This window comes from Carettochelys insculpta, chromosome 12, assembly GCF_033958435.1.
Source record: "Carettochelys insculpta isolate YL-2023 chromosome 12, ASM3395843v1, whole genome shotgun sequence".
NCBI classification, from domain to species: domain Eukaryota; kingdom Metazoa; phylum Chordata; order Testudines; family Carettochelyidae; genus Carettochelys; species Carettochelys insculpta.
In genome coordinates this window covers 8,132,737-8,159,386 of record NC_134148.1, presented here as the reverse complement: position 1 = coordinate 8,159,386, position 26,650 = coordinate 8,132,737, and the positions used below count along the sequence as shown (strand labels likewise).

Genomic DNA, 26,650 nt, shown 5'->3' with positions numbered 1-26,650 from the left:
GACTGCCGCGAGCTCGCTCACCCTACGAGCTGATGTAATTGCAAGAAGAAAGGTCGTCTTTATTGTAAGAAGGCGGAGGGAAACCGTGGCCAAGGGCTTGAACGGTGGTCCCATCAGTGTGGTAAGCACCAGGTCCAAGTTCCACGAAGGTGGAATCGGTTTCCGACGGGGGTAGAGGTTTACCAACCCTTTGAGGAACCTGGTAACCATAGGGTGGGCGAACACCGTGTGGCCCTTCCTCCTCATGTCTGAACGCCGAGATGGCGGCAAGGTGGACCTTTAACGAGGATAGCGAGAGTCCTCCTCTCTTGAGGTCCAGTAAATACTCTAGAATTGTAGGTATAGGCACCGAAAGGGGGGCCAGCTGTTTGGCAGAACACCAAGCCGTGAAGCGAGTCCATTTTTGTTTGTAGGTCTTCCTAGTGGAAGTCCTCCTGCTACTTTCTAGCACTTGCTGTACTTCCACTTTGCATGTGCTCTCTAAGGAGCTGAGCCATGGATTAACCACGCTTGCAGTCGCAGGCTGTGGGGGTGCGGATGCACTATGGACCCCTGGGCTTGCGTGAGCAGATCCGGCGCCACCGGAAGAGGCATCGGTGGACGGTCTGACATGCGCAGGAGTAGGGGGAACCATTGTTGGCGATCCCACGTTGGGACTATCAGGATCATCCGGGCCCTTTCCCTCCTGGCTTTTTGCAAAACTTTGTGGATCAGCACTGTGGGAGGAAACGCATAAAGCAGGGGGCCCCCCCACGGGATCGCGAACGCGTCCCCCAGGGACCCCCAGCCCAGTCCTGCTCTGGAGCAGAATCGTGGGCACTGCTTGTTGTGCTGAGTGGCAAACAGATCTATTTGGGGAAACCCCCATGCGTGGAAAATCGGCCGTAGCAGATCGGGACAGATCTGCCACTCGTGTGTGAGTGCAAAACGCCTGCTCAGCTGGTCTGCCTTCACGTTGTGCGCACCCGGTAAGTATGAGGCTTTCAATATTATATCGTGGGCGATGCACCAGTTCCATAAGCGGATTGCTTCCGCGCATAAGGCACGGGATCGAGCTCCTCCTTGCCTGTTTATATAAAACATGGTGGAGGTATTGTCTGTACTGATCCCGACGACTTTGCCTTGTACGTGGTCTCGAAAGTGTTTGCAGGCGTTGAACACTGCTCTGAGCTCTAGTACATTGATGTGTAGTGACTGCTCCGTAGGTGACCACAGTCCTTGAGTCACCTCTTCACCCATGTGCGCTCCCCACCCTATGAGGGAGGCATCTGTAGTGAGAAAAACCGATATTTGCGGCTGGTGGAAGGGTACCCCTGTTAGCAAGTTCCTGGGGTTTACCCACCATTGCAGGGATTTGCACACCCCGGCTGTGGGTGACACCACCCTGTGAACGGTGTGTACTGCCGGTTTGTATACACTCGCCAGCCAGTGCTGCATGCTGCGCATGTGCAACCTGGCGTTCTGTACCACAAACGTCGCCGCTGCCATGTGGCCCAGCAGCTGCAAGCACGTCAAGACCGGCACCATAGGGCTGAAGGTGATGACTTGCACGAGGGAACCGATGGCTCGAAAGCGAGCCTCTGGTAGGTATACTCTCGCCGTGACCGAGTTTATGCGAGCCCCTATGAACTCTATGTCCTGTGTGGGGTCTATTTTTGATTTTGCCAGATTGATAACCAGGCCAAGTGAGGAGAACGTGTTTGCTGTGACGCGTATCATGCGGAGAACCTCCCCTTTCGAGGCCCCTTTGAGCAGGCAGTCGTCCAGATACGGGAAAATAAATACCCCCTGTCTGTGCAGGTAGGCTGACACCACTGCCAAGGTCTTGGTGAAGACTCTGGGGGCCGAGGAGAGGCCAAACAGTAGGACCTTGTATTGGAAGTGTTCGTTGCCTACCATGAACCGGAGAAATCGCCGGTGAGCCGGATGGATGGTTATGTGGAAGTACGCGTCTTGTAAATCGAGGGCTGCGAACCAGTCTCCATCGTCCAGTGCTGTAAGGATGGAGGCAATCATGATCATCCGAAAACTTTGCTTGCGCAGATACCTGTTGAGGCCGCGAAGGTCTAAGATGGGCCTCCAGCTTCCTGTCTTTTTCTCCGTTAGGAAATACCGGGAGTAGAACCCTTTTCCTTGCAGTTGCTCCAGCACCTTTCCACCGCCCCTATGAGCACGAGATAGGCCACCTCCTGCCTGAGCCTGGCTACATGGGAGGCCTCCTGGAGGTGGGGCTTGGGTGGAGGTCGCGACGGTGGGAGCGACTGGAAGGGGATGGCGTACCCCGTGGCTATGATCTCCAGCACCCATTTGTCTGTGGTGATCCTTTGCCACTGGTCGTAGAATGGTCGGAGGCGATGGTGAAATAGCCACTTCGGATGACCTTGTGCGATGGTAGTGATGGCGCAGCCCTGGATCTGTATGTCAAACTTGTGGCCTTTGGCCCCGCCCCGAGGACGCACGGCCCTGTTGTGAGCGTCGCCTGGGAATTCTGTATTGCTGGTGCTGTTGATGTCGCCCTTGCTCGTAACCCCTGTGATACTGGGGGCGCTGTTGCTGGTACTGGTACCGCCTTTGCTGAGGGTAGTACCTTTTCTTTGTGTATGGAGGGGTGTAAATCCCCAGGGTCCTGAGTGTGGCTCTTGAATCTTTACTGGAATGAAGGACCGAGTCAGTTGATTCAGCAAACAGCTTCTGCGAGTCGAAGGGAAGGTCAACTATCTTTGCCTGCAGATCTCTCGGTATACCCGAGGTCTGGAGCCAGGACTCCCGTCGCATCACCACTGCAGTTGCTGTGGAACGTGCTGCTGTGTCCGCAACGTCCAAAGCAATCTGAACTCCCATCCTCGCAGTCGCGTAGCCTTCTTGCACTATGGCCTTGAGGACCGGCTTTTTGTCCTCTGGAATCGAGTCCATGAGGGAGGTTAACCTGGAATAGTTGTCAAAATTATGGTTCGCCAAGTGCGCTGCGTAATTTGCCATTCGCAACGTTAAAGTGGAGGAGGAGTAGACCTTTCTGCCGAACAGCTCTAGCTTCTTGGCATCTTTGTCTGTTCCCCCTGTTTTAAATTGAGATGTTTTTGATCTTTGTTGCGAGGACTCCACCACCAAGGAGTTTGGCTGTGGGTGGCTAAACAGGAACTCCATGCCCTTCGCCGGCACGAAGTATTTCTTATCCGCTCTCTTTTGGACAGGCGGAATAGTTGCAGGGGTCTGCCATATCGTAGTGGCGGACTCTAAGATCGCTTCATCAAGCGGTATTGCTACTCTGGAGGTCTCAAATTTTTGAGGAGCTTATGGTGTTTTTCTTGCACCTCTGCTGTCTGGATGCCTTGCGTGAAGGCCACCCTCTTAAACAGCTCCTGAAACTGTTTGAGATCGTCCGTAGGATGGACGTCCCCCAGGGCCGTGGCCTCGTCCGGGGAGGAGAGCGAGGAACCGCTGGGGTACGTCTCTCTGGACCCTTCCGGTTCCTGTTGGTGATGGTACACCCTCTCGCTGGAGGTTTGCGAGGGAAAATCTCGGGGTTCCATGACCAGTCCCCCCTGAGATGCTTGAGTCTCTGTCCTCGATCGCAATTGCCCTCGGGGGTACGAGGTAGTGTGTGGGGATCTTTCCCTAGTAGATTGCCGATGATGTCCATGCCCCGCGTGGTAGGGGCGACCATGGCAGTAGAGGCACTGTTCCTGGGAAGGTGACCTTGACCATTCCCTTGGTGCGTACCCTCTGCATCTGGGGGAGGGAGATCGTCGAGACACTGGAGAGAGCGATTTCGCGTAATAGTCCAGCGGTTCAAATCCCAGGAAGGGTGAAGGTGGTGCCAGCCATGGTGAGGCTGGTTGTAAAAATGGAGAAGGGGGCTCCGGGTAGGTTAGGGGGGACCCCTGCCTTCTGGTTGGAGTCTGCAACATGAGCGGAGGGCTGTGAGAAAGCAGCTCCACAGCCCTGTCCAGAGAGGGGCTGCAATGCCTCCTCTGGTGTGCAGCCTTCCCCCTCCCTGGAGGAGGTAACTCCGCCCCCTGACGCGCGGGGGATCCCGGCCCCGTCGGCACCGTGCTAGGCACGCTCGAAGGCGGTGCCGCACGTGCGGTGTCCTTCTGCGCCTGCAGGCTACGTGCCTGCGCGCTCTGCACCGCCGGTTCCCTGGGGGTCGGTGCCGCTGTCTGCGGTGCTGCCGGTACCGGCGCTTGCTTAGCCGCCGCCCTGCCTGCGGTGCGGGGCGGCTGGCTGATTATCGGAGGCTGAGCCGCTTCCACGTGGCTCTCCGTGCCGCCGCCGATCAGCTGTTGCTGCGGCTGGGGGCTGCTTGCTCCTCCCGTCCCGCTCACTGTTGCTGCCGGCAGGGATCAGGCTGGAGAAACTTTCCTCCGTTTTTGCGCTGATGGAGTGAGGGAGGCAGCTTTCCTTTTAAGGGCCCCGGAGGGTCCCTCCTGCTGCGGCCGCTCCGGCATGTCTGGCTGGAGGGCCTTATCAAGAAGCAGCATTTTAATCCGCATCTCCCTGTCTCTCCGTGCTCTGGTCGTTAATTTAGCACAGAAGGCGCATTTCTGTGCCACATGGGACTCCCCCAGGCACCTTATGCATAGACTGTGCCCATCGGACACTGGCATCGCCTCTCGGCAGGACTCACATTTTTTAAAGCCTGAAGAGGATATTGTTGGTGAGTCTTTGAGTTTTTAAGTGGGTACTTAGCACCTTCTTTGTGCCGTTTTCCCCGTCCGATGGCCTGCCTCAGCAGGAGGGCTGATGGCCCTAACTCCTGGCCTCCAGCGCTTGTTACTGGGACTGGACTGAGCTGTCCCTCTCGTAGCTTGTTTGTTGTTGTTGTTTTTTTTTTTTTTTTTTTTACAAAATAACAACCGGCTAACTTGTAGTAGCCTAAGTACCTGAAAAAACTTTAAAGAAAAACAGATAAAGTCGTTGAATACGCTATTTGGCCTTAGCCTAGTCGGATTCCGTCTGCAGCCGACGGCGGTTAAGAGGAACTGGCGGGGACCGGATCGCGCACATGGCCAGGAGCGCGCAAGGCAGCGGCGCGCACCGGCGCATGCGCGGTCCGGCAGAAACTGCTTGGAAGATCCGATCTGCGGCGCCGGGCAAGCCCGTCACCTATTGTGGAGCACCCACGGGGACACTCGAAGAAGAACAGACCTTCCTACCGAACGTGTCTAATTTCCTCGCATCTTTTTCTGACCCTCCTGATTTATATTGGGGTGTCTTGGATCTCTGCTGTGATGATTCCACTACCAGGGAATTTGGTTGGGGGTGGCTAAACAGAAATTCCATGCCCTTGGCTGGAACAAAGTATTTCTTATCCGCCCTCTTATTTGTGGGAGGGGTAGAGGCTGGAGTCTGCCATATGTTGGTGGCTGATTCCATAAGCGCTTCATCTAGTGGGATAGCGATCTTAGATGAAGCCGGGGGTCTTAAATTTTTCAGGAGTTTATGATGTTTCTCCTGCACCTCCACTATGTGAATGTCCTGTGTTTGTGCTACTCTCTTGAATAGTTCTTGGAATTGCCTAAGGTCGTCTGGGGGGGAAATATCCCCAGGGACAATCCCCTCACGTGGGGAGGACGAAGAGGCGTCGCTATGATATACCTCCTCTAATTCCTCCGATTCCTGGATTTGTCCATATGCTTGCCCTTTTGAGGATTCAGAGGGGAGGTCCAGGGCCTGTGGACCAACGTCCCCCTAGGAAGGCTGTGTTCTTCTCACAGAGTGAGACTGTGTGAAGGGGTGCTGGTGAGGTGTGGGTGGGGATCTACCCCTGGACCTGGACCCCCTGTGCCGGTGTTCAGTATGGTAGGGACGGCCATAACAGCAGGGGCAAGGGCCCAGTGATGATGATCTGGACCACGATTGGAAAACATACGCATGGGGTCTAGACGAGTGTGACCTCCACGATGACACAGAGTGGCGGAGACGCTCTGTGATAGTATTCATATGGGTTCCTACTGGAGACTGGTGAAGGTTGTCTGAGCCAGTGGGATGGTGGTTGAAGGAACGGGGATGGAGGTCCGAAGCAGGCCATTGGAGTTGCTGCCCAATATATTTCTGGGGTGGAGCTAGGCGATAACGGCAATGAGGTGGCCTCTGGGGATGGGCTGCGGTGCCGGGTTTTGGCTTTTACTTTTCCCCATCCCTGCGAAGCAGGCGCCGCCCCCTGCCGTGCCGGGGACCTTGACGCCATTGTGGGTGCCGCGCTCGGTGCCCCTGTGCACGGCGCCGCACAGGTAGCTCCCTCCAGCACCGTTGGGTCCCATGCCGGGTACCCCTGCTCCAGTGCCGTCAGTGCCGCAGGGCTCGGTGCCGTGGGAGTCAGTGCCGCTCATTCCGGCGCCTGCGGCACCCCCGGTGCCAACTGCTTAATGGTCGGAGGCCCTGGCACAGCTGTGTGCGCTACAGTCATCCCACTTTGAGCAGCCCGCGGGTCAGAGCCCTGTGCTCCGCTCATCCTGCTCGCAGGTGCTACCAGCAAGGATCGAGCTGGAGAAAGCTTCCTTTTCTTTTGTACAGAGGAGGTTAGGGAAGCCGCCTTCCTCTTGTGCGACCCTGAAGGTCCCTCTTTATGGGGCTTCTCCGATGGTGCAGGTTGGAGGACCTTATCAAATAAAATTATTTTCAGCCTCATTTCCCTGTCCTTTCTGGCTCTGGCTGTGAGCTTGGAGCAGTGAGGACACTTTTGTGGAACGTGGGTCTCCCCGAGGCAACGAATGCACTCACTATGCTCATCTGAGACAGGCATGGCCTCATGGCATGACGCACATTTCTTAAACCCCGGCGAGGACATCTCGGCCTGGGCGCTTAAGTCTTTGAAAGTTAATAGGGCACTTAACAGCTAATCAGTCCTGGAAAAAAGATAACGTTTGCGGCTTTTAGGATAGCAGACCGCTTAAGGCAGCCGCCTCCGTTCTCCTCTCTCTCCTTTTTTTTTTTTTTAAAACTATATCTACATTTAACGGAACAACTTTAACAATGCTAACTAAACTATCAAACTAATAACTATTAACAAGATTAACAAAATAAAAACACAGTTGGAGCCGGAGTGGAATCTGTCTGCAGCTGTTGGCGGTTGAGAAGGAACTGGCGGGGACCGGATTGCGCACGTGACCAAAGGCGCGCGAAGGACCGGCGCGCATTGGCACATGCGCGACCCGACAGAGACTGCTAAAAATTTTCCGATCTGCGGCGCCGGGGCGAGCCCGACACCTACTGTGGAGCACCCACGGGGACCACTCGAAGAAGAAGCAATGCTATCTATGTGGAGAGGCACAGAAAACTATAGGCTCTTGGATGGCTACTCAAGTAGCCTTTGTGGTTAAATGAAAGCCCATTACTGTAACAACATTAGAAATGTTATGAGACTTACAGTAAGTAAACCCTTAATCCAATATGTTGAATTATGATGCTTGTTTGCTTTAATAGTTTGAAACTGAATACAGATGCCATTTGCTAACAAAATGGACAGTTATGGATTGCTGAATTCTGATAAGAAAGGTTTTGGGGTTTGTTTGTTTGTTTGAATATATTTAGAAGTTAGTGCCCAAATACAAAGAGTGAGGAATAAATCTGTATTTCAGCAGACAGAAAAGCAACTGAAAATATATTAAAATTACAAAACTTACAAAGGACACTTTAGTCTATAGTTTACTACAAAAAGTGTAGTTATATGTAAAAGCAACAGGGAGAAGGCTAAGAAGCACACATCTTGTATGTAATAAGGAATCCAAGGGTTAAGTTCTTCCTCCTGACTTGGTACAACATACACAGAGTAAGGGCACACTTCAGATATCTCTAGTTATGTTAAGCGGTATTATGGGAGAGTAGGCTCTTATTACCAAGCTCTTAGGACAAGAAAACTAAAGCAGCCATTTCTAGCCAGCTAAATATCAGGTCAAAGCTGCCATGAAAATTTGCATTGGGACAAAACACATCTAGAGCACTACTATGAATGAAAATAACAATGTATAAAGGATTGATACCGATTACAAGTGAAAAGTGATCTGAAGGAAGCTTAACTGAATTAGTCATGGAATGCTTATGTGAAAGGCAAAAAGAATACTCAGAGTTGTATTTTCATTTTAAAATTATATATAATAAAATTTGGAAGTTACAGTTAGTGTTTTTCATGCAAAATTTAAATATTTCTACACTCTAGTCTGCTTTACTCCATAGACACGTAAATAAAGCCAGGATAGTTTAATGCTAAAAGGCATGCATGCTATCCCTACTTCACAGGTGCAAACCACAAAACTGAATACAAGTAAAACTTTGCTTTTTCTAAAGTAAGAGCTACCACAATCAGCTTTTTATACTACTCTCTCTTTTCTAAATACAAAATGATTTCAAATTTCTAGTTCCTATTTTTATTAAACATCCACATACAAAGCAAAATTTATACTATGACTAGTGAGAATTAAATACTTGCTTTAAATTGTTCCTTTACGCTGCTGTAACATTTCAGAAAAGTCCAGCATAGTTACAGAATATGAGAGGTCTTCCACCAATTTCTAACTCACACTCACACATAATGAGCTCTTAGCCTCTTACATAATACAGATGTGTTTCTTATCTCCTCACCTTCCCAAAGGCAGAGGCTCCAGCACAGATGTGTGTGTAATTAAACTGCTTCTGAGTTGTCAAAATCAATGGAGTCAGCTCCTCTGAGGAAAAATACATGTCACCATTTACATCAGTATTATTTATATTTCCGATTACAGTTTTCTTTGCTATGTGACAGCAGATTATTTTTGCCCGAAAGCTATATACAATAATGCTCACCTGCTAGAAATCCTTTGTATATATCATGCTGAGCCACTAGAACTTTCGCAATACCCTGTACTTTGCTGAGCTCTTCTGCCACCTATGATTACAAAAGTATTATTATAAAGTATCGCACCAGCATCTACAGGCCCAATTGAGCTTCGTGCCCCAGGGAGCTGGTTATGCTTCCTCTCCAACACAAGTATACACAATTTTTGAGTAAGACTAACACTACAAAAGAAATCATCATAAGACATGTTGGCCTCATGTAAACAGTAGTGTACAATAACCTTGCTATCAGAATTCTAAACAGGTGCGGGAATGAGCCTTCAAATACTTCTGTAATTACATAAAAGCTGTGATGCCAAGCATCAGGTCACAGTGCCATACGCTCAGATTTGGCTCAACCACACCTCTGTTGTGATGGAGGAGTAGTCAGCGCAAATCTGAATGAAAGATAACTGCTATCTGATCATGGAGGGCACTCCAGGTTCCAACAAATTCTAAGAGGCAATCTGTGTTTTAAAAGGTGGAAGAGAACCCCTACAAGATGATAAACATTTATATGAACAGCCATTAACAACTGATTCAAAATATACAGACAATGGCTTCAACTGAGTTCATCTAATTATTCAAGAGCTTAAAGTTACTTCCTCTGAAAATCAATAAATCTATAATTAAGTTGGGAAGGGGCTGCCTGGGCTTACTGGAGAAGGACAGTTCTGCTTTATGGCAGAGGATGTAGGGGGGAGAATGAGGTCAGAGAGGTGGACAGCAGACAGTTTTTTCAGCACTGACTCACCCCTCAGGAATGTGAGGTCAAAAAGGTATAAAAGGTACAAGCACTGGGCAGGGGAAGCCATTTTGTTCCGCACAACAAGCAAAACCACCAACCACCCACTCTCCCTCCTCTAGTGAAGGTGAAGATTGGATTATGCCAGGGGTCGGCAACCAAAATAGCAAGAGCAGCCATTTTTTCCAATTCAGTAAAAAACTCAATTCAAGAGCCGTAATGCGTATGAACACAAGATGGTCCTTAATAAATAACATCAAACCGTAATCTTTATAACACTTATTTTAAGAACAGTGAACACACAACGATTTGTAATGTGATACATGTTTGTTGCAGGATGTTCACAAATTTTACGTATTCTATTTCCTCACACCTTACACGTGTATTTGTACCACTGTCTTCCTGAATTACACTCCCAAACTGCTCTCTCTCTCTCGGGAATGCTAGCAGTCATCCAATGTTTCAAGATCACGTATTGTTGCTATTTGGATGGGTGCTCTTAATTTTTGGGCTTTTAGACGTTCACAGTTTATTGAAAATAATCAGGAGGGCTTTTTTTTTTAAAAAAAAAATTTGCAATTATTGCTTTTGGAGTCACAAAGAAATCTTTGAAGAGAGCTGCAGGTTGCAGACCCCTGGGTTATACTGTAGGCATCGTACTAGTTACTCCTTTTTTAAGAGGGCGCTGGAAGGAATTTTTACTGCACCACCAGACTGGTTTCACTGGAGTGAGGTGTTTCACCTTCCTCAGAGCAAATATCAGGAAGGACCTTTTCAGATAAGAAAAAAAAGTGGTAAGATTTCTGTCATAACTTATTTCATAAGGTTGGGTAGATGTCCCATGCAGGTACTCTATAGGGAAGGCATCCAGGGACCAGAAATATGGCTTTACAAAGGACTTAAAAGGAGGTGTGGGATAAAGGAACAGAATAGGGGAGGAAACAGGGACTCCTCTGATTGGTATGACAGGGTGTGGTGGGGTTCAGGGGTCCCCAAGCTCCGCATCCCATCTGCAGGCAGGAGTGACTCTCACTCAGCAGAACAGTGGGTTTATTAGCTGACAGGGCACAAAGTCTTACAAGAGTCAGTACAGCAATCAGAGACAACCAGTCCAATCCACACTGGGGAGAGGAGGTCCTGAAGGGCCCCCGGAGCCAGTGCCTTGCCCTCTCCTTTGTCTCCCTCTCTCTCCCAGCCCAGACTAACTGCTTTCCAACTCCCAGTTCCAATTCAAACTCCTCAGGCTCCACCTCCTCCTTTGTCTGCAATACAAAGGTGTCACCTGGTCGCCAAGGTTACCCTCAGCAGGAACCCCACACCCTCTCTGAGACACACACATACACACACGTGGATCCCTACTCTATCACACAGGGAGAAAATCATTCTCATAGCTCACCTTCACTCTCCTATGAGGGTGGTGAATGGTAAGGTCCAAGCCATGAGCAGGCTGGGGGACCTCAATAGAAATCAGGGGTGGGGAATAGGGATGGTGGAACCCTGGGTAATTATTTAAAGAAGCAGGGATTGACCAGCACTGTGAATTTTATCTGCTGAGCAGACCCAGACACCTGTCTAATAAAGTTGTGCCCTAATTAAAACCCATTATCAGGTGTCTCCTGGCCTTCTTTCACGAAACCCAGACAATGAATTTTGCCTTGTATTTCAATGCTATAGACGTATGTTGCAAGTGCCAAGAAAAACAAGCAGTGATGTAGTCCTCTTATTAATTGCAGCAGACATCTTTTGTACTGAAGTTTGACATTATTAGCTGTTGAATTCCTATAGAATTTCAAATCTGCACCTATGGTTTTGTTATGTTTGATTCACAGAAGTAAAACTTAAGATATGAAAGAGTTGTTGTAAAATGCATTGCGGTAGAATGACAGAATTGTGATAAGACACTTGCATTACTCCAGCCTACATTACTGCCTGGTTTTCCTGAAGACCAGTTTTATCCCGACCGCAAAAAAGGGCATAAGAGATAAAACCAAAGTGGCCACTATATAACTGCTATTTATGCACAGCAGACCCCCAAGTTACGCGGGGGTTGCGTTCCTCACAACCCCCCCATGTAACTCAAATTTCAAGCAAGTCACAGGAGACAGGAACCAGATGGCTGCCTGGTTGACGCTCCCATGAGCTTGCAGGAGCCAGGAACCTGACCATGCCACCAGGCCTGGTCGGTTTCCTGGCTCCTAGAGTGGCAGGGAGCGAGGAAATAGGCTTCTCCCTGGCTTCCCAGAGGTGGTGGCTGTCTGCCTGCCTGGCTTTCCCCAGTTGGGGGAGCTTCGCAGGCAGTCAGCTGCAGAGAGGCTTTGAGTTATGCTTAACTCATGTTAATGTGAGTTAAGCACAACTCAAGTCGTGCATTTCGAGGGTTTACTGTATTATGATTTTTAACCCACCTATACACAGTCTTACAACTTTAAAAAGAAATCTCACCTTAAACGCAGTATTATTTTCTAGAATAAGTTGGGTCACCACCACACAAAACACACCGAATATTGAAAGAGAACAAGTTTCACCCGCCATGTTTTAGCTGAGTGCAAAAAGTCTCCGAAATAAAGGGATACCAATGGAGTTGTTAAAAAACATGAATCAAACCAACGTTTCTGAAACTTATTACATGTCAGGTCTTGAGTTTACAAGTCTTTATAATCTAGTTATAATCTCTCCTCCTGGTGTGATTGGAAAGGATGCTACAACGCCAAGTGTCAATAATAGCATTTGCCACATGTATAGTTCTATGCCCAAGATATTACTTGCCACTACAACAAAAACTACTCTGCAGTAACTTAGTTTAATTTTACAAGTAATAAGACATGATCATCACCATTTCCACATTTACATTGTATTGGTACATCAGTGTCAAGTGCTAAAATCCTTAGTGACAACATAACAAAACTGGTCTACAATGGACTCTTGAGAGGATCCAAGCAAAGTTATTGGCAAGCAAACAAGACGTTCGTTCTCTAAAAATATGTCAAACCTTACAGTTAAACATTCAATCATACATTGTAAACATTTTCTTACGTTAGTAACACCTTTGATTATTAACAGTGAGGTTGTTTTCAAGTTCTACTTGTATTCCTTATGTTCTGTTTACTTGTTGCTATTTTCACAGAATGGGCTATAAGCTAGTTAAGCAAGTTTTGCTTTCAGATTCTCAGTGCTGTAATATCTGGACTTCACACTTTACAGGAAAATATTTTTAAAATAGCTATTTAAACTGATATTTTAACATTTCTATTGGCCTTGAAATTTATAAAAACTTCATGTTATTTTCTTTTAAAATAGATAGTAAAGCTAAAAGGGACTCTGCCAACTTAAAAACCCAAATCCATATTTTCAGTTTAGAATGAGCAACAGTTTAAAAACACGACAGTTTTTTGGGACTAGTAACCATTGGCCTAGCTAGTCCTACATCGACATTATTCTTCAAACTGACCCAAATCTTGTTTGGTAAAGGTTGAACCTCTGTAGTCCAGCACCCTTGGAACCTGACTGGTGCCAAACCAGAAAATTTGCCATACTACAAGTGGGTCTCTACTTTTATTTCACCGAGGTAAATACACAGAACCTTTGCAGTGCTGCTTAATAATGTATGATTTACTGATGCACCTTACATAAGCCTACACTTAGCCAAGGCTTATCACCTCTTCATAAACTGTTAGCTTTGTCATACAATTTTACTATATTTGCACAAAGAAAGAAAGAAGATAAACCACAAAAACCAGGCTTATGCTTAGCAGCATTGCCAGCACTTCCACTGCTTGCTGGTTTCTTAAATGGCATTTAGGGTTAACATAGAGCTAAATAATAGCACAGAGACGCAGGACTGGAGCTATAAAAAATATGCAGATCATAGGAAACCTGGCCATACTTACAGTAAGCAGACATCCAGGTAACTAAAATCATGCCGCAGTATTCATGCCGGCAGTTCAACCGGTATTACTTAATGGTACTTGTAATTTAAACACAACTGGATAGAAAAATAATCCAGTTTCTTACCTTGTCACAGTTGGTACCAGCTACTAAACAAGACACTTCACCTCCAAGACGCTTTGCTGCAGTGATAGCATTAAGTGTAATGGGTGTGAGAGATTCATTTGTATGTTCCGCTATTACCAACGTACTCTGAAATCGCTGGAGCAATGAGGCCTTAGAAAAAGAAACACATGTAGGGTTAACACTAAAGTTTGGAGGAACAAAATATGGATGTTGCTAGAAACAGTATTATATTAGCTAATCCTCATGGCTTAGTTAATTAGTTTATTTGGTTTAGAATCTGTCAAGTATACACTACAGAAAGTTGCAGTAAGCAAAATCTAGAGCTGCTAGTTGCCACAGTGCCTTTTTTTTATTTTATAGTAAACACGTGCCCCTTATTTTGGGGCATAATGGCCACAGGCATAATGGTAATGCCATGAGTCTATTCCCTATCTTACTTCAGCATAACTCAGATTTTCCAAGAGAACTCCACTTTACATTTGTTTTTTCAAAACACGTAAGTGCCAGTGAATTCAATGAAGCTTACTCCAAAATAATGTTCACTCTAAGCACCGTCAGCCTTAGCTTTTTTGGTAACTTGATTTAAATCAATCTACTCTGCTTTGGTTCACTATATCTCAGATAGTACTGAAATACAATAAATGCATTACTTCTGTAAGGACAGTATTGCACATATGAGATTATTCTTTTCAACCCTAATTAACTGGAACCTTTCCCTGCAATGAAGCCCGCTGCCAGCTTTGTCCACATATCTTCTCTGGAAATACCATCACTGGACCTAACCAGGTTACTCACAGAATCACGGGCACTTTCTCATGCTCCTCTACTAACATCATATATGCCATCATGTGCCAACAATGCCCAGATGCTTTGTATATTGGACAGGCTTCTAACTTCCTTAGACAAAGGGTCAACAGGCACAAAACAGACATCAAAACACTCCAGATCCACAAACCAGTTAGTCAACATTTTAATGGAATGGGGCATTCTGTCAATGACCTCAAGGTATGTGTGTTACTGAAGAGAAATTATCGCACCGTTTTAGAAAGAGAAGTGGACGAGCTGACTTTTATATTCAAATTCGGCACATTAACACATGGTTTAAATCGTGATGGGAACTTTCTGAGTCACTATAGGGGCTCGTCTGCATACTTGGCTCAATCTAATTCTTGATCTTGCCCCCCACCCCTTCACTCTCTGATTTGCTCACCTTGATTATCTTTTTCTGATTTGTCCTCCTTGCTTACTGTTTTTGGTTCTCTATGTCTTAAATATTGAGTCTGTTCTGGTCTGGCTATGGTCTGAAGAAGTGGGTCTGTCCCACAAAAGCTCACCTAATAAACTATTTTGCTTGTCTTTGAAGTGCTACTTGACTGCTTTTTGTTTTGATAGTGTATAGACTAGCACGGCTTACTCTCTGTTACTAATTAACTGGTTAATGATATATAAACAAAAATGACCCAATAACCCTGAGTATTTACCTAAATGTAAAGCTTAGAAACATAGAAGCCTGAACACAAACTATGATGCAACAAAGTAAATATCTTGCTATGACCTAATTTATAAAAGTGATCAGCTCTCACTTTGTATGCATACCTCCCAACTGAATTACTTTAAGCCAAGCATGTCAAACATGTGGCCCCATCAAATTTCTTCTGGCCCTGGGGCTGGGAGCTGGCTGTGGCACAAAGTCCCACTGGCAGCTCCAGCCCCCTGGACCCTGCTGGGGTGGGGAAACCTTGGCAGCCTTCCCAGCCCCACCAACAGCTTCAGCCCCGGGGACTGGCTTGAGGCTCGGTGAACCCCAGCAGCCCTCCCAGACCTGTCCAGCAGCTCCAGCCCCAGGGACCCAGACAGGGGCAGGGGACTCCCAGCAGCCCCGGGACTGAGAGGAGGCAGGGGAGCGGAGCCCCACTGGCAGCTCCAACCCAGGGAACCTAGTTAGGGCCAGGGGAACCCTGGCAGGCTCGGGACGGGGAGCCGGCATGGACAATGAAGCCCCACTCATCAGCTCCAGTGCCAGGGAGATGTCCAGGGCATACAGTACCTCAAATATATATGTAAATTAAAATATATATAAGCAAATAATTTTACACTTCAAATTTTATGAACTATTAAAAAAAGGTATAAAACAATAAAATTTATATAAACTACTAATTCTCAATTAAAATTACTGTATTATCATCAAACAAGACCTGAAAAAATAATATAAAATAAGAATTACATTTTCTTGGTGGCCCTGAAAGCTATCAGTTTTCATTTGTGCAGCCCTCAATAGGCTTTGAGTTTGACATGCCTGCTTTAAGCTCTAACTGCTTAAGCAAATACAAGTTGGACCTCACAAATCCAGGACTTTCTCATCCAGCAACATCCGTGGTCTTGCTGGACCAAACCCAGAGTGTCCCAGGGCAGAAGTGTTGTCTGAGGGTCCAGGGCCAGAGTGGCAGCTGAAGTGAGGCCCAGCCTCCAATAGCCCAGCAGGGGACAGAATTGGGTCAGGACCAGCAACCAGGCCAGGGCCAGGACTTGCACCCCAGGCAGAGTAGGGGGGCTGTTTAGGGTGGAAGCAGAAGGGAAGGGGAGCAGTTTGAGGGGTCAGAAGCAGGGAACCTCCCCTGGTTGGACAACAATCCCTTATTCAGGATGGGTCAGGTCCCACAGGTCCCAGACCAGGGAGATCCAACCTGTTTATACCCTCAACTCCCACTGCAATGAACTGGAGCTGAGTGCACTCAGGATCAAAATGAACTCCCTATTTTGTTATAGCACTAAAGCATATTCACACTTACTATTTTACCACCACAAATCTAGTTAAGACTCTCTCTGACACATACACAACCTTCTAAAAACTCTTAGAAGGTCCAGTCTGCAATAAATTTGTTTTCATTCGTCACTGGGCAACACAGGGATTTTAATCACTGAAAATGAGAGTCCTTGATTACTGGTTGCAATACATGCAGACTAGAACAATTTTTGGCCATTTGCTATGAGACAAATGTCTTATTATTCAACGTAAGCCATAATTTGAAATGAGATATGCAACTTATAGAGTTGTATTTTTACAGAGCTTGTCAAAGGTGTCCAGATGATGAGAAAGGCAATTCTGTGCCTAGCGCAATGTAAATTAGACCAGTAAACCTCTTGAGCTGCTTCTTTCCCTCACTTATGCTGTCTTAAAACGCCAAAGACCTACCAGTCATTGACAGATCTCCTGGTCCACCAAAGGCAGGGTAAGATGCAACAACTGACTTTGTTTATAGCAAGGGAGATTTAGGCTAGAGCAGGGGTGGGCAATAATTTTTGCAGAGGGGCCACTCCACGAATTTTGATAATGTTCAAAGGACTGCTCTTGGCCCCCCAGAAGCCGCAGAGCTTGGGCAAAAGGGTTGGGGCTGGGGACTACAGAGAGACAAGAGTGTGTGAAAGAGAATCACTGTGCATGAGACAGAATTTATGACACAGGCCGAGTACATGCTGCAGTGTGTATGTGACAGTGACTGTGTGTGGCACAGACTGGGTATTCGTGTCAGTGACAAAGAATCTGTGTACTGTGTAAGTTTCTGAGAGAAGTCCCCCTGTTCTTAAGCGAAATCTGTCTTGCTCTGTTATCTCCCAGGGGCCCAGGTCTGCACCACCTCTCTGAAACTCCTGAGTGAGTCACTTACCATCCATACTTCACAAAGAAGCAGCTCTCCTCCCCACCCTCCACGTGAGCCCTGCTCCGCAGAGATGAGGTACAGGGAACACACTGACTTCAGCACTAACCCTGCCCCATCTGCACAGCTGGCAGGAGACTCCTAGTGGCAGGTCAGTTGCAAATGGACAAGGTGGTGGAAGGGGCAGGGGAGCAGCTGAACACTCGCGGGCTATAACACTGGCACGCTCTGCTCAACAGCTGGGCGACCGGGCACCACTTGGCGGCCGGGTCCAGCGCCGGAGCTGATCCTGCCCTCCCCTGGGCTAGACGGCAGGAACTGTAGGCACAGCGGACCCCAGAACGGGCGCCCAGCGCCAGCCCGGGAGGGTTGGGAGAACGGGAGGACGAGCCCCGGCAGGGGCGGGCTAAGGGCCTAGGCCGGCAGCTCCCCGCCGCGCAGGCTGTCGCTGGGCTCGGGCACAGGGTGGGGAACCCCGGCAGCGTCCGCCCCTCCTCCCCGGCTCTGAGCGACCTTTGGCCCAGTCCGAGGTACGCGGCCGCAGCGGCGGCGGGAGGGGGCCGGCCAGCGGGGGAAGGGCTCTCCGAGGTGTGCCCCGCTCAGTGGGCCCCGACCGCACTCACCGCCCGCCTCAGGCGCCGAGCGCCGACCGCCCGCAACATCACCGCGACTCCCTCCGGGCCCCCTCGCGCTGCGCTGGCGAGGCAGCGATCGCGCGAGAGTTGGGACGGAACAACGCGACTTGACATCCTTCCTACCGCCATTGGTCAGAGCGGGCAGCCAATGAGAGGAGGCCGGACGGTGGAGGGGAGACGTGTCTTGCCTGGCCTCTCCTCGCAGCGAGTAGGGAGCCCAGGGGGGCGCTGCACGTCCGGGACATACGTAGCAACCCGTCCCATCCCATCCCATCCCATCCCGCCCCCTCCGCCCTTCACACCCGTTTGGTTCCGCCACGGCCGGACTGTGCAGCTTAGCCTGGTCGGGATTCCCCAGCGAGGCCGCCTCCTCGCCAGCCGTGGTGCTCCTCTCCCGCCAATCGAGCAACTCCCTCTCCCGGCGAGGTTCCCGGGCACAGGCCAACCCTTGTACCAAACCCAACCCCAGCTGCTCTCAGCCTCGCCTCTGTCCCAGGCAAGACATTTAAACTTGAGGGGACGCTGCTCCCACACTGAGGGATGTCAGCTTTATGAAATGGGGGTTTGTATTAATATTAAGGGGGGGTTGAGCGTCAGTTTTTCTTGGGTTGACATGCTTTTAACGCGCACACATTTCCGCTGTTGCAATGCAAGGGTTTCTGAAGCAGCCAGATTTTTTTACGGGCAGAGTATTTCTGGCATCTTACGTAGCACTATATTATATGCACCTATGCCAATTCCATCGTGAAGGATTTGAATATGGGTCACAAACATCATTTGAGAAAAGAACCAGAGAGGTTGTCCTGTGTGATAATGTTGGGGAAGAAAGCACACACTTTATAGAGTGGGCTGAGAAGCCCAAAAATGGAAAGATCAGAATGGAATCCTACTGTTTGTGACAGGATCCAGATGGCACTGAGGACAAACTGACAATAAGCTATGAACAAACAATAGTAAACAGTATATCATCCACTATGCCAGATTTAACAACAAAAATACATGTAAAAATATTTGGTTCCATTTTTGATATGTCTTTGTTCATGTATCTGGTTTTGCCCGGAGATAAGTTTTTAAAGAGGAATAACTCTGCTTAACAGCAAGTTATATAGACAAGTACCAAGAATTAGACTGAAATTCTTCTACCTTGACAAAGTAAATAGGAGGAGGAAATCCTCTGGTGTAGCCTGCGGTGCTGCAGTTGAAAGCTGTGGGCAGCAACAACCTCCACAACCACCCTGTCCTCCCTCATACAGAGTATAATCAATCTCTTCACACCAATAGTTCCGCCCATGCCCCAAATCCATAGTTAATTATCACGTATAGGACACCAGTACAGCACAGCTCCACAGCGCATGTCTGCTGGTCATGCCCCCAATGCCCTGCAAATTGCATAGTCATTTATACCAATGCAAAGTAGATTAAGAGTAGAAGTAGAACACAATTCAATCAGAATGGCAGCATCCTACAAGCATGCAGCTGGCACGCCCCGTGTGTGGCTGAGGTAGGAAAGACCTAACAGCAGCCATACAAAGGGCCATATTCGATTGTGAAAGTTCTTTTATTTAGGCATGCAGTTTTGGGGAGATGTAATGCTTTGAAGGAGGCTGGGGTGGCAGGGCAGCGAACACAGCTGCAGGGCATAGCAACATCCCAGTATATTGCCAAATATTGGGGGACAGAAAGAGCATGTATAGAAGCCATATGGCTAACTATGGTTCAAGCGGGTTGGGGCTTGGGATCTGGCCTAGTGTGAGGTAGATTATTTACTTAATCGTGGATCTTGACGAAACACACAGCTTTTGTAATTTGTTCCTCTCTGTGCAGAAGGGGAGTATATGAGGCTTTGATCCCAAACTGCAAAGTCTTTTTGCCCTAGAAGCCCCTCTAAACTCCTACTGCAAAAACCAAGAAACCCAACATTTGTATCATACCAGAGTCCAGAGTAAAATCTCTTTTTCATCTAGTATACATTTACAAAGAAAAAAGAAAAAAAATCCCTTTAGTTCAGCTGTCTATAGGTGCTGGAACATGGGAGGAGAGATCAAACATCATGGCTTTTTCCATACTACAGGACCTGCCAATTGTCTAAGTCATTTGACATTTCAAAGACCAGTCAAGTAACACCAGGCCAGGATAGTATCCCTGTTACAGAGGACAGATGTATAGCTGCTTCAGCCAACGCCCCTTCCTCACGTACAGCATTATAGCCAGAAGCCACAAAACCCTTTTCTGTTTTGGAGAATGGCTCATTTACTTTTAATGATTTATGGTTTTTTTAATTTTTAAGGAGCTGAATGTATTTTACTCAGGATTATATTTCATTTAACAATATGAAACTGATTATAGAAAAGTTCCTGAAAATATGGTCTGCATCCTTGCTGTGTCCCTGCTATATAAAGAAAACGTGATACACAGCAATTCCAAGCAAATGAGTCAATCGTCCTGCAACAAATTACAAAGCGCGTATAAAAAATGTCTCTGTACGGATATGCTCTTCAAGAGATAAAAATCCTCCCTCTTGGGCTGCGTAGTGCCAGCAGAATCTCGCTGCCACCATGATTGCAGGCATAGAGTTTCAGCACCTTCTGTAACAACTGGGTACCCACTCAAGGGGTGAAGGGATTGGCCAGAAGATCCACAGACACAAATCCATTAGACACTGCCATGTCCCTCTCCAACTTATACCCTCTGCATTTCTCAGCGCACTAATACTGTAGGAAATCCATAGAGCAAATTTCTGTGATACAGGGCTGTAGATTTCTGTTTGTGGATTCCACATCGTCCCCCACAGTGCAATAGAACCATTACCCTTCAGGTAGTAAGTGCCCATAGAAGAGGCAAGATCTGCCCGTTTGTGATGTTTAAGTGTTATCTCAGCAGTTGTTTCTCTCCACCTGATTTATTTTCAAAGCCATTCATTGAGACAACCAACCTGAGTTTAGCCTAGTACAGATACAGCACTTGCCATCTGAAGATCTCAAGATCTTTTTATCATTGTCTCCATTTTATGAGGGAAACTAACAGCATAAACTTTAAGCTTTCCATTTTCAAGTGGTCACTAATTCTCCACAACTCATATATTGGCTGTCCAAACTGAGATGTGTATCTCAAACTAGGCAGCCATAATTAGTGGTCATCTCTGAATCTCAGGTGACTTCCCCAAGGCTGTCTGACAGCTGCTTAGTAGCTTGAACCCTAGACTTCTGCATATACTTCAAGGAATTCTGAGATAGCAAAATTCTGTACTTCATCAACAACATTGCAGCTTTGCTGATTTTTCAGTAGCAATTTCAGTGTCTGTACCATGGTACCAGATCTATTTTCCTGTCAGAAAAGCTTGTATTTAGCCACAGAACAGCTAATGATACAGAATAATGTTTCTACTACAGATAAGGGTTCTAAATACATATGACCAGATTGTGATTGCAGTGTAAAGCTGGCTTTTAGATTTGCACCCACATAACCAAGATCTGAAACAGGCCCACACTTCTAGTAAACAACATTAATGCATGACCTGACTTACTTGACTTTAGCCCTTGTACACCAAGTGGAGCACAGGTCATCTACAAGTCTCTTCCACTTCACTCAGTCTTGGGACAAAACTTCTAGCTGACTCCAGGAGTACTTCAGTTGTTGTCCTTCCATCTCAGTAGATCTTCTCCGTGAGGTCTTCTTCTCTCCAAAGTCTTCCTCTTTTGTGTTTTCCTTGCGGGTTCCATGTGAGATCTTGAATGACTATGCTGGATGATGCTTTTCTGAGAGTGTGGCCTAGCCATTCCCACTTTCTTCTCTGGATTTGAACTTCGCGCGATTGTTGTCCTTCTCTGTTCCAAAACTCCTCATTTGTGACAAAGTCTTGTCATTTTATGCAAAGGCTATGCCTCAGGCATCTACTCAATAATAAGGACCATACAAACCTTTGCATTTGAACTAAGGGTCATAACACTAAATTCCGCAGAAATATCAAAGGTATTGTTTTGCCTTATTCTAATTTACTAGCGGCAAAGGGATGTATTGAAAAATACATTTAACAAAATATGTAAGGCTAAATTCTCCCCTAAAACTCTGCATTGTAGATCTCTTGAAAAATGTCACTGAAATCCTGGAGAGACTGCCAGCAGGCTCTTCACTTAAGTTACAAAATCAATCAATGAATGCAGCAGTGCTAAGAGCTTATGGATTTGTAGCACTAAGTTCCTGAAATCAATGAACGCAGTTTCTTCCTTAATTAATAGTCTTAATATTCTCTAACCATTTCACAACAATGCATATTTTCTCCCAAAGCATGAGAGTTGTGCATTTATCCTAGAAATGCATTTCTATGGCACCCATCACTGTGGTCTCTCTCAGACAAATGCAAACCCATTCAGGTTTCTCACAAGCAAGGAGATGTCATGGGTAAAGCTCACCCTTCCATTTGCCTTTCATGGCAGACGCCAAGAAGTTTTACAGCTCCTACTGCAGAATGTGTCCATGTATATTCAGATAGTTTGCACTGATGGACAATTAACTTATGATTATAAAGACAACTGAGATCTGGGACAGCCATTATGACGATACAGAGTCTCTCATTTCCTGGCTCTGGTGCAGCAGCTACCGTATAGACCCTGTGATGGGGGCTAGAAAAGGGAAGGCTAGAATGAACTACCTTGGCTGATCAGATTGCCCCTGGGGGTTTTCCCAGCTGGCATAAATTAGAGTAGCCTCAGGCCCTTAGCCTCAAAGCTACTATAACATAAACTGGGGCCTGGCTTGACTCTTCAGCCAACCCCATTATGAACAGATACAGAAAAGTGACTTAGAGCCATTTTTGCCTCCCTTTCTTCACTTCATGATTTCAGTGATGCTAAGGAGCCAGCCCACGAGGCTTCACATTCTGAAAAGAACTCACCACAGAAAAATTGAAGAATGACCAAAGTTGTCCCTAAACCTGTTGCTCCTCTCACGCTAGTGTGAGTAAGAATAACTTCATGGAGCCACAGTGCTGTAAAATTGACGTTAAACAAAAATAAGCATAGTTGATTTCAGGGATGAGGCAGCTTCCTCTCATTCCTTCAGAGAGTTGTGCCTTACAAGGCACAACTGAGCCTTCTATGAAGGAAATGTGCCAAGTATTGTTGCTATGGGAAATATTTTTCTGCGTCCTAAGTGATGTAATAGAAGGAGAACAAATCGAATATATGGTAAAGATCCTCTATGTGTACCTTTTATTTGACTAAAATACTTTAACAAATATGTGCTTTGCTCTTTAAAGTGTGGCACACCTCTTGATAATCCTAATCGAACCGCCACCATCCTCAAAAATTAACCAGCAGTGCAGAAGCAGAAGGTGTATTTTGTGGATTCAAGCTTTTAAAAGGCAACAATAGGCTTATGGTATTTATTTTTGGTTTTATTAACTAGACTATCAGGAAATTAACATTAGATCAGTTTTGGCAATGTGCTTAACAGTCCAGATAACAGTTGAGAGTTAATACAGCATTTCTATGCATCTATTTAGTAGCATAAAGTCTATGCATCTATTTAATAGCATAAAGTTTGATCAGCAAAGTGATACTGGCAAACTCTAGGCAAATTTCAGGATAAAAGTGCCATGGATCCAAAAAAATGGCATGCTTGATTTTATATTTTCTGTTTTTTAAATGTTAATTTAAAACCTTAATAGCACCTCAGATATATGTAATCCTTATCAACCCAGTTTCAATAAAGATTACATCTTGATGCACAAAGGAAGACTTCACCACTTATGTCTAGTGTTTTAGGCGCTTATAAAACCGTAATCAGGTAGGGATTATATCAGCATGATCCACATGAGCTGAAGTATGACAAAAAGTCTTTATTCTGTGTCATCTCCTACATTATGAGTGCTAATAATGAAACTGTAAAATATAAAATACACAGGGACCAATGAAACTTTGTGTTCAGAATCCATTGCAAGTAGAGAATATTATTATACATTTAAAAAAAAGATGGTTAATTAGTAGCAGAAGCCCTGTGTATGGTACATTGTTATCCAGGATTATTTCATTAGGATCTGCTGACCCAATTTCTTCATTGTAAAGGGAATTATATTTTTTCACATTGTGCAGTTAGATGTACACTGAGGATGGCCCAAACTTGTTTAAATATAGTATCTGAGTGAAAAACGTAGTAAAAGCAAAAAAAAACTACTCCAGTAACTGTATGACCCAGGGTGGGGAAATGAAATCAGAATGGATACAAAAAGGAAATGAATTTTGCTTCATGTAAAATACATAATTCTAATATATACTCCTGAAAATCAATGAATAGATTCCACTGACAAAGGGGTTTAATAAAGAGGTTTTGTTTATTTTTTTATTAAATAGGAATACTTTTTGGTGTGGGTAATCCTTGGTTTATCGTTTCTGCAATCATGAGGCGTATGATTGACTGAGAGATAAATTAAAGAGGTTCATTCAGGAGCTCTACCAACAATTGAAAGGATTCACCTACTAATCTGTCAAAATCCAATAATGTTGAAACAGTCAGAATCTGCTTACCACTCTACTGAAGAATTCAAAATTTGAACAGACAGTATCTGCCTACAGAACACAACAGGGGAGGAGTCAAAAAGAGAGCAAAGTGGCAATGCTCAATAACAGAGGAATAATAAGTGACCCAGAGTCACGAGAGAAAATAAATGGGGATGATTATTGCTATAATTGTAAACTATATTATTCCCATTGCATGGAGCAGATCATAATTCTGTTGAATCACCAATCTTGAATATACTTACGCCTCAGAGTATTCATGTGTTTAACGTTAATCCCATTGTGGCTCTACTCAGACTTGTAAAGTTACTCTTGTTCATGTTTGCCATGTCAAGGTTCAAATAGGCTCATTTCTATATATTTCAAACCTTCTGTTTTTTCTAATCTAGTTGCTATAGATCTTTCCACACTGGCATTCATTTCTGTGGCACATGAATATGGAAGGAGCAATTAGATGAGACCTGTCTCTGAATATAGGGCCTGATTGTCCTCTCAGTTACACCAGTTTTACACTCCACTGATTTACTCCAGATTAACACCTTTGTAAGAATAAGTCTCTCCCTGTCTGACAATTATTTTGTAAAATATAATCATGATATTATTATTATTATTATTATGCCCTTTGTAGAATATTTAATCTGATTATATCACATCAATTTACAATCTTAATTTAATTGCCTTCATTACATCCCTTTGAGTTTGGGAAGTACTATTCCTGTTTTACATCTTAGGGGAGACTGAGGCACCTCCATCACTTGCCCTACCCAATCAGAGCTAGGATTAGAGTCTAAATTTTCAGGGGCTGCTCTGATTACAAAGCACCATTTAAAGGGAAACTGGATTGATGGCTGCAGTGTGGCACAGCAATAAAGCTGTAAATAATGATTTTTTCTAGATAATGAGATATCAGATTGTGTACTTTTCTACATATTTTCATAAGTTATCACCACCAAGAACTGAACTCACACAGTTAATAAAGTGCACACTCCCCTTGAAATCAGCAGTAAAATGGTTCAGTGGGAGCCGAATTAAGAAGCAGTTCCTAATCTAAATGGTGTAGCTGCAGTATTGGTAGAATTGTTAACCTTTTTGGAAGTGAAGGGTTGAGTTAATTTTAGAGAGCAGGTGAAATATTTTTTGAAAATATTTTTGGTTCACACTGTAAAGCAATTTGCTCAGAAGGAAATATGCATGCTACAATGGACTGGTAGAAAGACAACCAGCTCTTTGTATCTGTAGTGACAAGTCAACATTGTCATCAGCCAGGACTTTAGTCTGGGAATTGTATGTGAAATTCAATGGCAGAATACGCTGCCATTATTTTTTTAAACATACATCTGCTTTTGTGCTTCTATTACATGGCTAAAAGAGGATCGGTATGCCACTCACTATCCCCTGTTCACATTATCCTGAATGCATCTTTGCAAGCCAGGCTCATCCAGTCTATGTATATGATGGCTTCTAGGGAATTACACATTCTATGCTCACTTCCAAGCACTTCCAGAAAGCGCATTCCAAAATTTGACCTAGGACGTAATAGTTCTAGGATGGGTGTGAGCATCACAGTAATAACCCCATTTCTTCAAGTGATGGCTGAGCCTTTCATTTTTGGGTGTCCAATTTGCAACACCACAAACAGGCCCAGTTTTCCAAAACCAAATGTTCAGCCCTTCAAAGCATAAGTCCCTTCAATGGTGTCTCAGGGTGTGACCCAAAAATTAAAGAAGCCAAAGTCATTAGTAATTGTTGAATGTGGAGACTTCCTATTTCTTTCTGGCCTTCCAGCTACATATCTTCAATCACTTTTCACAGTATTAATGAGGTAAGCCTCATCATACACCGCAGGCCGCTCTCACTATAAAACTTATTCTACTGATGGGAGATCTCACTCATGGAGAAGCTAGTCCAATAGGACTCAAGAGAAGAAAAATGACCTTCCCATTTTAACACAAGAAATCTGTGGCAGAGAAAGAAACATCTCTCCGAGTTTCCAAGATCTGTTGTTAAACCAGTAGACCTTATCCTATGTGCTATGATTGCAACCGGTTTATACGGATTGAAGGTGGGAGAAATTATCTGCAATATATCCTTCCTTGAAATGCCAAATGTTCCCCCTATTTCTCCCTTGCATTCTCAAGATCCCATAATACGTCTGCAGGATTTAAGATGGTGCACAAAGGCATAACGAGACCCAGTAACTGGAATTTAATTTAAAATGCAAATAAGGTGTACATTTTTTAAATCAGAGTAATAAATTTAGAAGAGCTTACCAAGGGGTGT

At 45.6% G+C, this 26,650-nt stretch overlaps 1 protein-coding gene across 2 annotated transcripts in view; it reads right to left on the bottom strand.

The window, feature by feature from the left end:
- The window catches only part of ETFA (electron transfer flavoprotein subunit alpha), a 73,182-nt gene extending 55,195 nt beyond the window's left edge, over nt 1–17,987 (bottom strand). For both annotated transcript variants that reach the window (XM_075006513.1, XM_075006514.1), the window contains exons 1-4: nt 17,847–17,987; nt 13,568–13,717; nt 8,782–8,863; nt 8,581–8,663 (exon numbers count right to left, since the gene is read on the bottom strand). In XM_075006513.1, coding sequence (XP_074862614.1) covers nt 8,581–8,663; nt 8,782–8,863; nt 13,568–13,717; nt 17,847–17,987 — 456 coding nt within the window. The remainder of the gene's footprint in view (nt 1–8,580; nt 8,664–8,781; nt 8,864–13,567; nt 13,718–17,846) is intronic.
- Between the last annotated feature and the right edge of the window lie 8,663 nt (nt 17,988–26,650).